We start from the raw sequence: 18,788 nt of genomic DNA, 5'->3' as shown, positions 1-18,788 counted from the left end.
TATCACTATTCATGTATTAAAACACATCTAGTTAAGTACATAATAATAGTTCAAGTAGGAAAAAGAAACAATTGATAGTTGACTTCCTATTTTCAATATGCGTGTTACATGTTAAAAATATAGTTCGGTAGGAAAAAACATCGGATGATAATAGTTTGGTAGGAAAAGGGCGGCTAATAGTCTTGGGACGATGAAACAGATACTCAAAAGTAATAAATAGTTTTTGTGTTTGATCATTAACTCTTAAAGAAAGGCTAAATACATCAACATTCTTTTGAACTGTCAATAAATTTCATTTGGATACTTGAATTAAGACGTGTTTTGATTGAATACCGAAATACATGATAAAAAAATTCGACTCAAATCTTGAAAATATTTATTCTCAAGCATCTATTACGTTGATAAGTTAACCATTTAAAATATGATAATTATATGCATTAGCATTAATAAATTGCAAAACCTCATACCCGTTCACACTAAGGCTAATATGTATAGTTTAAGAAAGCGAAATACTTTATGTGGTTAACTTATCGCGTAAAAATTTTCCAAAATTTAAGCGAAAAACATCTAAATTAATTTATTTTATCATGTATTCATGTGATCAATTGAAACAGATCCAATTTATTCCTCCTTAAAAGAACCTCCAAAAGAATAACATGTTGTTATGTTCCCAACGACATACTCGGACCTCCTAATATTCCGTGTGTATATTCACATATTAATATTAATACTTTTTTTTTCTTGGAATCGAATTTAATTATAAATTACCAGTATTGTACATTATAAATTTTTATTTATAGTTGAAAATATTGAAGAGAATTGTGTACAAAATTTTGTTTGACTGTATAAAATTTTGTTTTCATTTTGGAGTATCACTTTTTTCATATAAATGTCTTTTCTGTTCCTAAAGAGACATTTAGTACTGGTCAATATATAACAATTCAAATTGTAGTTTCACAAGTTCGAATCACTACATTTGAAAAGAAAAAAGTAGATCTATTAATTTGAGTTCATAAAGTTATCAATTTGTTTAATGAAATGATAGAAAATTTGTATTCATTACTATGCCCTAGGCGTTTTTGGTTTTTTAAGATAGCTATACTTGGGTTTCAATGCTGGAATCAACAGACAATATTTTAAATTTAAACCTAGATAAATTTGACTTTGACCGGTCCAATTATTACAAATAAAGTTGGATGGAAATATAGCAGTTTAAGCGTGAGCTCAACAGTGTAACATTTTATCTTTTCTTTCTCTTTGTTACTAGCTTTTTAAAAGAATCACTTTTTGTACTATATAATGTGAAGTTTGGAGTTATTTGAAATTTGATGTTGGAAAGACATATCTAGGCATCTTATTGCTATGAAACATAACCGGTGTTTGATTAAGTTTATAAGTTGATCAAGTTAGTTTATAATTATTTTTTAATTTATTCAGGTATTTGGTAAGCATCAAAAGTACTTATAAATTTAGGATTTATAAGCTAAAATTGGCCATAAGTTATAAGGTGATCATCTCTAACTTATGATTTTACAGTTTATAAGTATTTTCAGTTTGTCCAGAGTCACCCGACCTTTTACGATTTTACCTTTAATATCTTTTGTAATCTTTGAAATATTATCCTAAAAATAACTTTAATTATCTCTCTTTCTATTTCCGTTATTCTTTCTTTTTTATATCAAAATATTTTTAAATTTATACCTTTTATAACTAACTCTAAGAATTTTTCTTCATTTTAACAAAAGATATTTATCAGCACTTTTTTACCAAATACACTAACTGTTTATTATGAGTTTCAACATTTTTATTCAAACACGATTTAATTTATTCATAAAATCAGCTCCAACGCCTAAAAGTAATTTTATCACGTCCTTCTAATCAACGAATACAAACGAACATAGTATTAAAGTGATTATTTCCTCTCTCTTTTTTTTTCAAAGACATTGTCCAAACTAATCTCAAGACTATATATTGCAATCTATTTCCTTATAGAGCAATTGATTTGACGTAATCAAATTGCCTCAAATTACCAATCTCTGTCCAAAGATGTGGATATCTTTGTATTTGTCACTTTAGTCAATTGTTTTATACAATTTTGACTTCGCAATCTCGCATAGTAACTTGTACTATCTCTCCATGTTTGTCGTAGAGTGAGAAAACGGCATTAAATCATATAGCAACAACCATGTATTTTGGATGGATGCAATTTAACCATCTGCCAAATGCTAATTGTCTTATTTTTCATGTTGATAATTCCTCATAGATAGTTATGTGCAATTCTTTTTTGCACTATGAAAAATATTAGACAAATTTAAAATCTGTCGTAAGTACATGGTTTAGATTAGTCAGGAGAAGAAACTTCAGTGCAACTATCCTGATCAACAAATTTTCATGTTTGTGTACTCATTTGTCAAAAAGTCGGCACATTAGTTTGCCTCCCTCCAAATATAATACTATGTGAAATGGTGGTTTTGTTGGCTCCAATAGGTATTATAATCTTCGATAATAGTCCTCGATGAGTGACACAATATGTCTCCTCATTGAGAGTTTGACAAGCAGTAAACAATTCGTTTCTGATAAGTATTTATAATCTTCATTGGGTGACATCATGTGTCCTCTTAACTAAATTGTTGAAGCCTAATCCTTCTTTTGCCTTCGTATAAATACATATTCTACGAATTGCTACAAATTCAGAGTTTGGACCAACCGAATTAATAACCAAAGAAAATTACACATCAAGAAACTTGATCTCAAACTTGTCATTGATAAGCTTGATAACCGATAGACAATCTATTTCCACTTTTAAATTTTGCATCTCATATGTTTTGCTAGTAACTAAGTCTAGTCTTATTTTATCCTCCATAAATTATGTAACAACCAACAAGGTTTGAAGTAGATTTTCCCTAACATCCAAATACCCATTTTTTAACCACTTTGAATTTTTGTTTGTTATTTTTTTTTATTTTTTTTATTTTTTAGCTTTACTGAGATTCCTTTTCCCATTGGCATATTAGTTTTGTAATCAAGACAAGACAAGTAGACTCCTCAGCCACCAGGTTGTATGATAGTTTGATAATAACAATAAAAGAGTCTGGTATAGAAAGATTTTGGATTTTTTTTTCTTCTTGTTTTGTTTACTCAAGGACTTGATGATGATTCGGGAGTTTCTTGATTTATGGCGAGTTTGACCAAACTTTCAAAATATGCTTATTTTAGAAAAGTATTTTTGTTATAAATGTTTTTCAAAAAAGTATTTTTGGGAAGTAGTAGTTCATGTTTGGTTAATCAGTTTGAAAAGTAATTTTGCTAATATCAAAGTATCAAGTAGTGTTTGGCCAAGGTTTCAAAAGTATTTCTCAGGAAAAGATCTTTTTCAATTTCTCAAAAATAGCTTCTATTACTATTAAAACACTTATTTCTTTTCTAAAAGTTCGATCAAACAGCGTAACTCTCTCAAATAAGCATTTTTGACTTTTCATAAATTTGGCGAAATGGGCTATACTGTATATTACGTAGACAACGCACTAGCAATAATGCATGACTTTTTGTCCTAACTTTCCAACTAGCTACGATATGCTAAAGTGCTATGCACTAATATATACATTTACAAAAATTAGGTATCTCCACGTTAATTAAACTAGTAAATAGTGTGGATAAGTCTATAATAATTATAAAAGGTGTTTTAATATTTAGAAACATATTTTGTATCAGAAAAGTTAGAATATACAAAAAGGATAAGAACCAAAGGAACCGCGTAAAGCACATATTCCCCTTTCAAGAACCAGAAGAGACACTAGAAATATCTGTGGGTTCCATTTGTGAAAGTGATTTTGGGTTGGCATATTATTACTCAAAAGTTGACTCTGAGTATGTAAATAAAACTACTTCACTTCTTTAGTTTTATGTAAATATATTTAAGTGAATACAAAATTTATGATGCTAGTTTACTTAACTAATCTAATAAATAATAAAGTAATAGAAGAAAATAGTACTATCAAAGTAGTGGTTGGGTCGTTTGGTGCATGGTAAAAATTTATATCCCAACATTAATTTTTTTTAAAAAAAAAGAACATATAATTTATCACTGGATAAATTTATACCTTCTACCAAACACTATACAAAATGAAGCCTAATCCTAAGGGTGGGATATCCCACCTTATCCCACTAAGGTGGGATTATCCCATCTTTAAGACGTATAAAATAATCCCAAATTGGATAAATTAGTTCGGAATTATAATTAATGATAATTTTGGCTACCTACCAAACGACCACAAAGTATGTGCTAAACTAAAATGATACCACACATTTCGAAATATCTTTAAAAAAAAAAAAAAGAGTACTCATGCAAGTTTAAACAGGTGAAGTATTAAATAATCAATTAGAGTCGTTTTACAGAGGGAGCGCTTAACCTTATAATACGAGTTCTGGAGCGAATTTAAATTTAGTCGGGCCCTAATACGAATACCGAATACCGAGTAGAAAATCAAAAAGAAAATTAGCACTCAAGAAGATTGTATTCCAACTACACATTCAAAGATAGCAACACTATAAACGGAGGAAAATACTAGATAGAAAATGTTACCTGGCCTAAATATAGTATAGATTGTAATTTTTCTTTGATATGTCAATTAGACAGGTAAAATATTGTCATGAGACTAGTTCTAGAGTGGCCATGACTCCATATGAACTAGCAATTCACATATTCATAGTTCGTTAAATAAATTTTTTAATTTTCAACAAAAAAAAAAAATACTGTATTATATAGGTGTTCTTATTGAGGATGTCCACTCCTTTCTAGTCATGACACGACCTTTCATGTATGATTGTTACCGAACTTTAGTTAAAAAAAAACTCATAATCCTTTCATGTGTGATTGTTACTGACTTTTATTTTTTATATATATATATATAAACTCCACATAATGCTCATTGGTGACCTTTGGCAATGCATGAAATAATAATAATAATAATAATAATAATAATAATTAAGTAGGTATTTTGAAAATTAGATATTGATTGTGTTTAGTAATTCAATATCATTACTAATTTTATCATCAAAATTGCCAAAAAAAAAAAGCGAGTAGGATTTAAATTTAATTTATTTATTTTTTTCACTTCTTAGACATTACGGAAGGAGAAAATGGAAACATAAGGGAATCTAAAGGTGATAAACTCACACATGTGATTTAGATCCGTAAAGTTTGTCTTGATGTGACTTTAAAAGTATCAAACTTTAAAAATACAAATAATAAAATAATTAAAAAAGACGATCTATAATCTATTTGCCATTTGTCTTTAAGTCACTATCATATTTATTATTTTTGTGGTTGGATTTTCAAACTTGCCATCATTGTGACGTCTTACATTTGAACAAGTGTTACAAAATAGGACAGAAATGCCTAATCTACAGTGTCTTAATTTTAGATCCTGAAATATGAAATAAATATTTAAAATTCATCGTGCGATTTAAAAAATTATGCACGTCTCATTTTCATATGCAAGAAAATCAAAAGTTTCGATATAGCATATGGAAGCAACTAAGTCTTTGCGCAAAAAAAAAAAAAAAAAAAATGTAGAGACTCTAATATGTCTTGATGTATAACGGAATAGACACCCAAAGTCTCTTTTTTTCTTTTTCTTAAATGACTAAAATAATATGTTTTGCAAGAAATGAATTTAGATGAGATTTTATCATCGGAAAATAGGGGAGGAAATTATAAGATAGAAAATTGAACTTTCATCAACAAGATAAAATTTAAATAGCCAATCAACCAGACTATTAACCTTTCCAAGATTTTATCATATTAATTTCAATTTAATTTTGTAGGTTTTATATGTACCATATTGTAGTTTACTATTTTAGTTCCATGGAATACTATTCCTTTTCTTTCTTTCTTTTCTCCTATCATTTCAAACAAAGCTGAAACATTGTGGAAAGAAAAAATGTCACCTAAGGAATACTTGAGGTGATAGGCTGATAATCTCACAACGTGGCTATTTAGCAGTAACAAGAACACTACGCAATAAATTAATTTATATACTGTATCATTAGTTCAAACAAGATAGAAAAAGTAAGAAAGAAAAACATTCCTTTCAAATTGTATCCTATGAAGTATGGAAATAATTTTGGAGAAAAATATCTTTTTATTAAAAAGCTACAAGAAAAAGGCCAAAGAAATACACTTATTTTTGGCAAAAGTCGCAAAACTTTGAATTTCTCGAAAAAGCAAATGTGGCTAGACAAAAAAATGCAAAGAAGGGCCATAGATGCAAAAGGGTCACAATTGCAATGGGAGGATTGGATGATGGCTATATGTGCAAATCCAGGAGCCTTTTGTTGGATTTCTGAAGCCAACATCCAATTATAATGGCCAAATAAACCGTAGAAAAAGTATCTCATTAATGACATTCTTGTTTTTCTAATTAGCCTAAAAAAAAGTTATTTTTAAATTTTAAGAGACTTAGGTTTTTTCAAAATTTATGTTGAAACTACATATGGAAAAATTGAAAAATTATAGTTTTAGATTCAATATAGATTGTTTTTCTGTTAGTTATTTTTTCATTTTTGTCCAACTTCCAATTTTTTTTCAATTTTATAAGTGAAAAATTTTTTTCCAAAGAATTAGAATGTTTTCTCATTTGCCTTCCAATTTGAGTCTTTGTTGATTCGAATTTCTAATATCCTTCTTATGTTTGTAATTAATATCAAAAAAAAAAAAAAAATTAGGGTACATGAGACTAATTTTCTCACGACCAAATTAGGAGATAGTGACTATCTTATAAAGGATTGTGCAATTGTCCTATTCTTCATCCAATTGGTTATTTTGATTTTCTTGTTTTTTGTTTTTTAGTTTTACTAAGTAAATTAATTTTAAAAATTATTTGAAACTAGACTAGGTAAATGAATCAAAACCTTAATATATATTTTTTTTCTGAACCAAATACTAACACTACGCAATAAATTAATTTATATACTGTATCATTAGTTCAAACAAGATAGAAAAAGTAAGAAAGAAAAACATTCATAAAATTGTATCTCAAATAACAAAATATTTTTCACGTATCTCTAATTAATTTATATACTGTATCATTAGTTCAAACAAGATAGAAAAAGTAAGAAAAACTCATTCCGTAAATTACCTTTTTTTTTTTTTTTTTTAAAATAGAAAAACATTCATCCCCGAGCACCGCAACTTATCAACCATCCAAAGGGTGTATAAATTCGTAATGAAGCTTTTAAATATTTTATATTTGGTTTCAAAATATCTTTTATTAAAAATAAGCGATTTCTTACTTATTTTCTTGTGTTCAGTATGTAAGCGAAATATTTGTGTATAATCTAAAAAAAAATACTACGGAGGTGAGGGGTGGTGTGGGATGGGGGCTACGACGATGAGGGTGAAGACGAGGTATGTTGGAGGATATGATGCTGACACAATCAATGTGAAATACGACATGTGGAACTTGTTTTTCCTACTTCCACTAAAAAGTTATTTTTCTCATTTTTAAGGAACTTGTTAAAATATTTTTCAACAATTTTGACAAACTACATATGGAAAAAATTGAAAAATTATTTTTCTCCATACTGAACACACTCAAATTCTTCCTAAGTTTTTCTGTTTGCTTTTTTGTCCAACTTCCAATCTTAACAACAATTGAAAACCAGACAAAAGAATAGTAGAATGTCCGTACCACCTGCCTTCCAATTGCTTAAATGTTCGTATAACAATTTCTAATATCCTGCTTATGTTGTAATTATCAAAATAAAAATATTAAACATACGAGACTAATTTGTCACGACCAAATTAGGAGATAGTGACCGGCTTTTAAAGGATTGTGCAATTGTCCTATTCAGGAATTGGTTATTCTTTCTTAATTTTTAAGTTTAGTTTTAATAATTAAATTAATTTTAAAAATTATTTGAAAGTAGACTAGGTAAATGAATCAAAACCTTTTTTTTTTTTCTCAAATTCTTGCTTATATAATACTACAACTATATATTTGATAAAAATAACGTAATGCGCTTATAAAATATATTTTTATGCTTATTTTTAGTAATAAAATTCCATTAGTGAGTTTTGGGGAGAATTCAAATTACTTGATCACCTCTTGTATCTATAATATTGCATTACGTCCCCTGTGTCATAGGGGTGGAGCGGATCTACCGTGACGATTACGGGTCATATAAATTCAATAGCTTTTATCTAAATCCTGTATGTATTGGTTTCACCAATTATTTATTTTAGTATTAACTTAATTAAGATCATTATAGGAATCCAATCAATGTGTTTGAAAAGTTATGAAGAAATGAAGATTTCAATGGTGATATTATCAACCGCTATTATCATTTTTCATTAGTGTTGTTATCTTTCTCAAATGAATATTTATAATAATTCTTTTTAATTATTGGTGATTTATTTGTTTAGCCTTAATTTGGCCTTTAATGAAAGAGTTTTACTTTTGACATTCATACGTATTAATAATAAAATTATCTCCGTATATGAGAAGATACATTGTTGGAGTCTCATTCCCTCGCTTAGTTTCAGACTAGTTTCCTATCGCTTCAGTTCTCCTTAAAAAAATGGATTCACATTTGTTGTGACATATCATCGAGTGGGATGCTCTGTGTCAATAGCATTCCCTTAACCACTGATAAAGCTACCTTTTCCAAATGTAGACCAACCATCCAAAATCAGAGTTGAAATTGATTTAGCAAAGTTATTAGGGAATGAAGTTCAAGTGGAGAATAAAAATGCAGGCATCTGTCAAGAAAAAGAACTCTTTTTTTGGGCAAAAGTTGGATTATGAATTTATACCATCGTTCTGTTATACCACTGAAATTACAGTGTTATAGACTTATAGTAATGTCACATGCATAATATTGTATCCATTCAATACTTGATATAATTAGTAGAGCATATTCTTATTAACATCACCATGAGCATATTCTTATTGAATAACATAACTATGGTTAATTATAGAAATCTTGTTGGCACACCGGTAACACTTGTCATCCAATAGCTTCAAATATTGTAGTCCCTTTTAATATTCTACTTATGTTGTTAGAGACAGATCAGATATTTGGAGTTTATGGATTTTTACGGCAACTTCAAGTTAATATACCCGTTGAACCACCACAGAGATAGTCCGACTTTCATTGTGAATCTATAACTTTCATTGTCATGATGATGAGAAAAAAGTCCGACTCTTTCTATCTCAAAGACTTAATTCCATCAACTCCATTTTTTAATTATAACTAAAGTGATGGTACATAAATTACATTTTGTATATGTTGCTATATATAATAACAATTATAATGTTTTTAAAAGTTATTTTCAAAATACAAAATCTTAAAGACTGACTAATTAAAGTGAATAGACATGTTCGGCCCGTGCATCGCACGGACATGTATTGCTAGTTTTATCCTAAGTTTCAACATACTTAACGATTATATTTGATTGTTACCTCGAATAAGACATCACTATTTTCATAGTGCTTATACAGTACAACTAACTCTACCTCATGATCTGGATTGGATTATGACACATTGACAATGGTTTTTTTCTCTTCAAATAATCATTGTTCGGACTTATAATTAAAACATTGCTACACATTCAAAAGTTAACGAAAAATAGCCGAATCCATAAAATTATCATGTATATCAGGACACTATCCTTGATTTTTCACTTATTTAAGTTCGAAATTCACGACACCCTCATGATGTTTCGGCATTAAAAGTGGCTACCTTTTAACACATTTTCAAACACTACTATTTTTCAAAAACCTAACCGAAAAGCGGCTACACCATTCAATTTACCATTGTTTAGCTCCACCTAGCTCAACGCAGGCCAAGTAATCTTTGGATGAACTTAGTCCTGCTCAAATTTAGCTAAATCCGTCCATTTGATAACCCTACCTCTAAACATATATATTCAAATTGATCTATCAATCCCCTATTCGTCTTTGCAACAACCCCTTTTAGTCATGCACGTGTCATATCAATTTCAAATTCTACGTAAGCCCAACAACTTGAAAATAACATTTGAGAAAATTGTGTTCATTAATAATTTGTCAAGTAAAAGTTGACTTTCAAAGTTTAGATCAAATGATTAAATAGGACCGATGGCGTATAATCTATAAATTAAGAACATACGCTGGCTTATAAACTCAAGTGTTATCTATAAAATAGACGTCTCCATTGACAAGATTAATATCCAAGTCATCAAGAAAGTGACAGGCAATACTATTGTGAATATAAAGAAGTACATAGCCCTATCTATCAATACTTAAGAATTTCAAATACTGAAGTTCAATATTTACAAAACTTGTTGGCCGAACCAGGATAGAAATAATACGTACTAAAGTTCAATATTTCTAACTTTTAAATACACTTTTTCAACTTCAATATCAAACATGTGCTGAGGTAGCTAGAAATTAGGTTCGGGTTTGACTAAATCTAATAGTTTTTGCTCAAACTATATAGTTCTGTTAAGAAATTCATTAAATATGTAATATTAAATTTAGAATCCAGTTATTAGCACTTGACGAAATCGTTCTAAATTCAAAACCCATAAAATTATAATCTTAGCTCCGCCTCAGACATGAAATACTCTTTTTCTTCCCTTTAAATTTCAAGCAAATCATGTCCCCCACACCCACACCCACACACCCACACACCCATGTATATGTATATATAAGGACCTTCAGTGTGCACACACACACACAAAGTTTGTGACGTGTGAGTTCAATAGAAAGGATATAAAAGTTGGAGGAGGAGAGTAACATGAACATAGAGGAAAAGCCCATTGTACTAAGATAGCACACAATAACCATTCTCTTGTTAAGAAATATCCAGAAAGCTAGCCCATGTATATGGATAAAATTTCACAAATAGCCAGTTTTTGGAGCTTGTAATTGAAAAATAGTCATTTTCATGGAGTTTCAAATTTCTCTAGTGAAACTCCTTTACATTAACAGTGAAACTCTTCAAATTTCTCTAGTGAAACTCCTTTACATTAACAGTGAAACTCTATGACACTTGTGGAATTTGAAATTCCATAACATTGGCTTTTTTTTCAAAGATAGACAAAAATGGTCTTTAATGTTATTTCATCATGTATATATAAGCAAATATAGACCAAAACATAGCTTTTAGGGTGTCACTTCGTCTAGTTTCTTCCCATTTTGCAAATTAATCGTGCTTGCCCATTGGAAAAAGATTGCACTTAAGTTGGATAAATAAAGATTGGTGTTAGTGCCCCTTAGTCAACTTGGAGTTTTATCTTTTTGGAGGAAGTTCCGGATATTTAAAACCTAGTGAAATTTTAAACGAAGAAAATATCCTAACAATGCAAATATAAAGTAAAATTGCGAACTTAACTTTCATTTCCATAAAGTAGAATGGAAGGAATGTTAATAGTATTTCTATAACCGTCACTCCCTATAATAACATTTAATATAGTATATACGTTTTTTTTAAAACCAGTTATATATACTATATTTTATCTTTCTATAGTAACATTTTACCTAAGTGTGATGTATTTGAGGGAGCGAGGGCGTTTATTTGGTAGCTTTTGACGCCTGATCGTGAGTGTGAAGAATTTGTGAATTTAACTTGACACGTTTATCAATGAGTTCGCGATACCATATATTTTGGGCGTCTAAATGAAAACTCATAAAATCGTGAGTATGAGGTGTCTAGCAAGCCAAACAAAAAAAAAAAGGTCAACAAAGATATAGGAAAATCTAGCACAACAAATAACGTCGTGAGAGAAATGACAGAAATAGTCCCTTATGTTTGAGGGTGGGGTCAAATTGATCCTTAAGTATTGACAAAATAATTTTGGTCTTTTAAATTTGTCAAAAGTTAGCTATATAATTTCTTTGTTAGCGGGTACTCACAATTTAAAGGTGCAATTTTTTTACTTTTTGCTATTTTTTATTTATTTCTAGAGTCTGGTGCAGCTATTTGAGGTATAATTTCTGCTAATTTTTTTAATATCTTTTTGGTGCTTAGTGCGAAGATGTATTGCATATTTTAGAATTTGATAGAACTTTCTTAGCATTTTAATTCTTTTCACCGTTTCCGTTAAATCTAACGAACATAAATTGTTAAATATTTGACAAAGACTAAAAATATTAACTTTTGATAAACTTAAAGAACGAAAAAATGCTCAGTGTAATACTTAAGGGACTATTTTGAAATTGTTAGAATATTTAAAAAAAAAAAAAGGGACTATTTTGAACCTACCCTAAACATAAGAGACCAATGTTGTCATTTTCTCAACATCGTCAAGTAAAATATTGCTTCCACAACTACGCCTTTGTTTGCTTTCTTCATCTTCTTACTTTAATTAAATTAACTAAGAAAAAAAAAAAAAGGAGTCTTAACTAAGCACTTTCAAGTAAGTATTTTTTTTTCCAGTAATTTAATTATTTGTGTACATAAGTTCTTGATAATTTGCTTATATTGCCACTTTTCTTTACTGAGTAGTTTGGTTCTTGATTTTCTAATTATTGATTCTTGTGAAAGAATAGTAGAATGGGGTGTTTGTAAAATTTTCAATTTTTGCTAAAAGTGTTTGTTTGAGTTGTTTTTTGCAAAAAAAAAAAAAAAAAAAAAGGTTAAACTTTAAACAAACGCTAATTTGTATTTCTATGGGCATGTTTCTCTTAACTAAGTATTTCAAGTAAGTATTTTTGTCCAGTTATTTCGTATTTCTGTACATAAGTTCTTGGTAATTTGATTATATTGCCACTTTTTCTATACTGGCTAGTTTGATTCTTGATTTTCCAATTCTTAGTTCATGTGAAAGAATTGAGTAGAAATGATGCTAAAAGTGTTTGAGCTGTTTTTGAAATTATTATTATGATAGCATTATCTTATTCTTCAAATTTATTACTCTTGTTGTTTCCTTTACTTTGGTTATCTCTACTATTTTTGCCGTGAGTACTTTTTATATTTTCAATATTTTCATACCTGTTCTAGAAAACCATTTTCTTGAGCTGAGGATCTATCGGAAACAACCTCTCTACCCCACAAAGGCAGGGGTAAGGTCTGCGTACACTCACCCTCCCCATACCCCACTTGTGGGACCACACTGGCTGGGTATGTTATTGTTGTAGTGACTGGCATGTAATCATGAAATTATGGAAGTGCTATTTTAATAGTGAAATATTGAATAGAGGACTGACTAGGGGGATCCGTTGCTTAGAAATTTAAAGAGAAAGTGAGGCAGAAATCATCCACTAGTTTGTGTTGTTGATGAGTATTCACGCACACATTTAGTTCCTGAAGATCATAACCTCTTTTAGTGTCATCAACAGGTGAAGTCCACCTCCAACTATAAGGTTTGTTTTTGTCACCAAGAATGCAACTTGAGGAATGACCACTGTTAGGCTCCTAGCGGTGGCCGAAGAAGGATGTCCTTCGTGCAATATGTTTGGGCTTAGCCTTGTATAAGGCATATAGCTTTGTATGAATCAAGTAGGGGACGATGAGGCATGCTGAACCTAGAATTTTGATATTATATATGGTTTATGGAAGAAATAGGCCACTATTAGGATTTATTTCCTTATCAAAAAAAAAAAAAAAAAAAAAAAATGGAGAAATATGCCACTATTAGCTCGCTTTATTAAGTCTGTCGAGTCTAAGTCTATTTGTTTGTTTACTATTTTACTACTGAAGTTATCTGTAAAAGCTTTACTACAAAGCTTTCGAGTCTCATCAAAATTTTGATATATTTAGACAAGTCAATGACAAAGTATCAGGCTCCCAAATCGATGTTGAAATTAGAACTTCACTGCATTTTTAAGAAGCATCACAGGTTAAACTGTTCTTCCTTTAAGAATATCAAATTTCCATTTTCATAGAAATGTTGCTTGAAGAATCGGATATTTCAATTATGACTTATCTGCTTTTATGTGCCAGTAGAAGTTCCTACAACATGCACTGCAAGTTTTAATTGTTGATCTCATGCTCTTTCTTTTTTGGTTGGTCTTTGCCCTCTTAGCTGCAAAAAATGACTAAAGATATCGAAGCATCTCCCTTGGCAGCCTCTTTTGATTACGAGCTTTACGAAGGAGATCCCGATCATCTTAGAACCGTTGTTGCTGCACCTACCCCAGCTGGTCCTTATATTGATCCTGCTTCAATCAAACTTAAACATAGGATCGGGCGTGGATACTTTGGTGATGTTTGGTCAGCGACACATCATCAGTCAGCTACCGATTACGATGAGAATCATGAAGTAGCTATAAAGATGTTACATCCTTTAAGTGAGGATCAAACAAAGGCCTTCTCAAGTAAGTTTGAGGAGTTATGGGTGAATTTGAAGTCTAAACAAATCCAAGGTGTTTGCTGGTTGCATGGTATATCTGTAATATCCGGAAAGGTGAAGTTCTGTCTGCATCATTTCTCTTAAGGCAGAATACATAAAGGCCCTCCTAAACTTAACATGAATTATTAGTTGCACACCTAAACTATCAGTAGTCTTAGTTACCCCCGTGAACTTGGTTATTTGATAGTTTTTACCCTACGCACATCTTATCCTAAGAGAGTGGAATACTCGCCTGGCACGCGGTTTTTCTGTCCACGTGGCATTTTTTAAATTACTTTTGAAATTTATTAATCTTTTTGATTATCTTTTTTGGATCAAATTAGTACAAAATTTGGCTAAAACTCCACTATTTAGGCGAAAAGTTTATTATCTTTAGCCAAATAAAGCTATTTCGCCTAAATAGTGGAGTTTTAGCCAATTTCTTTTACTAAATCTGAAAAAGATAATCTAAAAAAATATAATCTAAAAAATGCCACGTGGACAAAAAGTTTCACGTGGCAGGTGAATGTATCCCGCTCTCTTGGGATAAGATCATGCGGGGGGTAGAGACTATCAAATAATCAAGTTCAGGGAGGTAATTAAGACTACTGATAGTTTAGATGTGCAACTAGTAATTCCTGTCAAGTTTAGGGGGGTCTTTATGTATTCAGCCTTCTCTTAACTCTATATGGGACCTTAGAATTTGTTCATTGTACTTAACTCTCTGAATAATGTTTATGTGGATAGATTTGTATAGCGATGAGATCCTACGAGGAGTCAGTTGGTGATAAAATGGCTCGGCTGAAAGGAGGAAAGCTTCAATTACCTGATGTTCTTAGGTCATACACTTATATAATTATCAGAAAGGTAAAAGTTTTCATTATGAAACTTGATACTTGCTAATACAGAGTGCTAATGTCTTACAGATATGGTATTGAATTGGCTAAAGTAATACAAGAGTTGCATTCGATGAATGTCCTGGTTCTGAACCTTAAGCCAACTAATTTTCTTCTGAATGAACATGATGAAGTGTTCCTCGGAGACTTTGGGATACCGTATCTTCTTCTTGGAGTTCAACCACCTGATTCGGATCTAGCATTAAGGCTTGGAACTCCGAATTATATGGCTCCGGAACAGTGGGAACCTGAGGTTAGAGGCCCAATAACTTGTGAGACTGATGCTTGGGGATTTGGATGCAGCATTATCGAGATGATGACTGGTGTTCAGCCTTGGTTTGGTAAATCGGTCCAAGATATGTATCGTTCGGTGGTGATAAACCAAGAAAAGCCACGAGTTCCGGGTGGCCTCCCAACTGCCATTGAGAATGTTCTCAATGGCTGTCTTGAGTATGATCTCCGCAATCGACCTCTGATGGTGGACATTTTGCAAGCATTTGAAAGGTTTCTCTCTTTCTCCCTACCGCCCCACCCCTACTTGTCTTTTTCTTCCAACTGCTGTATTCCTTAGTTTGACAGTCTTACATGCCTATTGAGTGTCATAATCCTTTCAATTTTACTTCTTAGTTAGCTTTATATCCTGTTTGGCCAAGCTTCTCCAAGGCATCTATTTTTTCAATGTTGAAGTGTTTGGCCAAGCTTCTTAAGGCCACAAGTGTTTAGTTCTTTTTTTTTCAAAGTTGAAGTGTTTGGCAAGCTTTTAGGAGAAGAAAAGTGCTTTTGAGTATAGAAGTAGAAGCTGAAAAAGTAGTTTCTCCCTAAAGTACTTTTTTCAGAACACCTTTGAGAAAATACACTTAAACGTACTTCTAAAAGCTTGACCAAAGACAAATTGCTGCTCAAAAGTGCTTTTCAAATTGATTAGCCAAACACGAACCAACTTTTATTCCGGCTATCAAGGAGATGAAAAGCTATTGGAAGTAAAAGAAGAAAAGGTTGACTTTTGTGAAAAGTAGTTTTCAAACTAAGCTGATTTTAGAAGCTTGGCCATACAGGCTATTAGTTGATCAGCGCTGTTCACCGAGCTGATGCAGTGCTCATCTATCCCTAGCCTGCTTACATCAGTTTTTACGTTATTTAAATTAGAACACAAGAGATTCGAGTTCAAATATTTTCTCTTCTTGCTTATTTCGACTTGATTACTGATTCCTAACACACTATGACTATTTCCCTTAACCTGTTGCCACATCCTTTTATTACTGTTTTAACCTGTTGCCTCATATCCTATTCTAACTTGGCAACCCTCTCAATTAAAGTAAATTTGGAACCAAAATTGATTTGCAACATTAGTTTACATTTACATTTGGTGAAGATCTTATCTGAAAAGCATATAATTTGGTAAAGAACTGTTTAGGAGTTGATTTGTTTCTCCGCTATGACATATAGTGAAAATGATTAGTGATAATTCATTAGCGTAGAAGTTTCCTAGTCAGAAGGTTCTTGAGTAGGCTTGGTTTACTCATTTAATCGCATGTAGTATCCTAACTTAAGTTAAAAAAAAAAAAAAAAAAAAAAAAAAGAAGAAGAAGAAGAAGAAGAAGACATCCTGACTGACACTCTATGATTTACTAGTGATTTCCTCTTATCATGTGATAGCCTACAAAGATTATGAACTAGTCCTTCTAAAGAATGATCACCATGGTCGTAGTTTGCCTTAGATTTTATGTGCTTTGTTGGAAAAAGAGAGATGTTTTCTTTGAGTGGTAAAGTTCCCAGAAATTTAATTGCACCTTTGGCAGCTCGAAGAATGATGTTTATAGTGAAGGAGAGTGGAGCAACATAGGAGGGACTTTGTCTGACAAAAGCAAAACCCGTGGCTTTACCACATGGTACCTTTCAAAAGATCTTCTTCAAGTAGGAGATACTATTCGCTCGAGAAAAACGTTCAACTCCGGGAATCAAGATTCGGCTGTGTTGGAAGGAACTGTTGTTGGTCTGGAAAAAGATACTGATCGAGATGGATTTGTTCTGGTACGATTCCCCAGTTTACCGAGCCCTCTGAGGGTAAATGCATCAACCATAGAGAGGGTTACATGTGGTTTGGCAGCTGGCGATTGGGTGCAGTTAGTCAATGGAACTACGAAGCACGCCTCTGTGGGCATCCTACACTCCGTGCAGCGTGACGGAAGTATGACTGTTGGTTTTTTAGGGTTAGAAACTTTATGGACGGGGCATTCTTCGGAAGTCGAAAAAGTGGTCCCGTTTTTTGTGGGACAATTCGTGCAATTTAAATCAAATGTCGAAACTCCCCGGTTTGAATGGCCTATGAAACGAGGAGGAGGATGGGCTACCGGGAGAATATCACAGATACTTCCAAACGGTTGTCTTATTGTTCAGTTTCCGGGAAGGATGGTGTTTGGCGACGAACCTAATACGTTCTTGGCTGATCCGGATGAGGTGATCCAAGTGTCGTTTGATACGTGTCCTGGCATTATCGAAAAGTATCAGCACCTCGAAGATTTTCACTGGTCTATTCGGCCACTTTCTATTGCATTTAGCCTATTTACAGCAGTAAAGCTCGGCGTATCTGTAGGAAAATGCATTAATGCTAAACTGAAGAAGGAACCGAAGAATCACCAGACGTCTATTGACAGTCGTGCTCAAGAGGGCGAGGTTGGTGGCAAGTCGGCATGGCTTCCGCCAAATGTTGCAAATATCCTGTTTCAAGAAGGTGCTGCTACTGCTAGATAATCTGTACTTATTATTGGTAGAATATGTGTAAATTCGTGTTGGATTTTCGAAGTACAGTAGCGCTAAACTTTGTATTATATCGCGCTAAACTTTGTATGATGTGTGAATTTGTGATATGTACATGTTTTGTAAATGCAAGCTCTGCAAATATATAGAATGCTAGTCAGATGAACTTGTTAGCAACTAATGCAAGTCTCTAATGTAATTAAAAGGGAAACAAGGTAGCCAAGTTTATATTGTAGTACAATATTACTATCACAGTTTCACTTGAATTTAAGTTCTACTTTTTTTGCAGTAGCACTGTAATTTTATCAGTGATATTATTTTTATCAGGTTGCCAGTTAATGCTTAACCTGTAATTACTTTATAAATATCGTTTAGAGTGTTAGTGCATCTTCTTAAACTTTTTCCGCGGGAGCCTGAGTGACATTAACATGAGCGTTTTTTTTTTTTTTTTTAGGTAAACTTACGGATATAACTACCTTCTATGAGAATTTTACCATTAGTAGCTATTATTTTTCAAATTACAATTTGTAGCTTACTTTTAAGCAAAAGATGTGTATTTCACGTGTATTTTGTGTATTCGCGTGTATTTGGGCGAGACTCTCTCTTGCCCACCCAGGTTCGAACCCAGCCAATAACATTACTTTTCTCACATATTTTTCCTAGCTTCTTCTCCTTCTTACATATTTTTCTTCTCCTTCTCCTAGAAATATTGTTGGTCGGGTTTGAACCTGGGCGGGTAGGGTGAGAGCCTAGCCCAATAACCACTTCAGCCACTCCAACTTTATATATTTTGGTGTAGTTACGAATGGTAATTTACA

At 31.8% G+C, this 18,788-nt stretch overlaps 1 protein-coding gene across 2 annotated transcripts; it reads left to right on the top strand.

Annotated features, from left to right (window-relative positions):
* The first annotated feature begins 12,250 nt into the window (after positions 1-12,250).
* Positions 12,251-18,236, top strand: LOC132032895 (E3 ubiquitin-protein ligase KEG-like). Of its 2 annotated transcripts, none has more exons than XM_059422686.1 (5): positions 12,251-12,403; positions 14,012-14,392; positions 15,065-15,156; positions 15,244-15,717; positions 17,013-18,236. In XM_059422686.1, exons 2-5 carry the CDS (start codon positions 14,021-14,023, stop codon positions 17,962-17,964), a joined length of 1,890 nt encoding a protein of 629 aa, XP_059278669.1. In that variant the 5' UTR covers positions 12,251-12,403; positions 14,012-14,020; the 3' UTR covers positions 17,965-18,236. The 2 variants fall into 2 exon arrangements, with proteins under 2 accessions (XP_059278669.1, XP_059278670.1); XM_059422687.1 differs by lacking the exon at positions 12,251-12,403 and adding an exon at positions 13,144-13,349.
* Positions 18,237-18,788: the final 552 nt, after the last annotated feature.

Source organism: Lycium ferocissimum, chromosome 10, assembly GCF_029784015.1.
Source record: "Lycium ferocissimum isolate CSIRO_LF1 chromosome 10, AGI_CSIRO_Lferr_CH_V1, whole genome shotgun sequence".
Taxonomy (NCBI): Eukaryota; Viridiplantae; Streptophyta; class Magnoliopsida; order Solanales; family Solanaceae; genus Lycium; species Lycium ferocissimum.
Note: the sequence above shows the minus strand (reverse complement) of the source record. Positions and strands in the feature narration are given on the sequence as shown.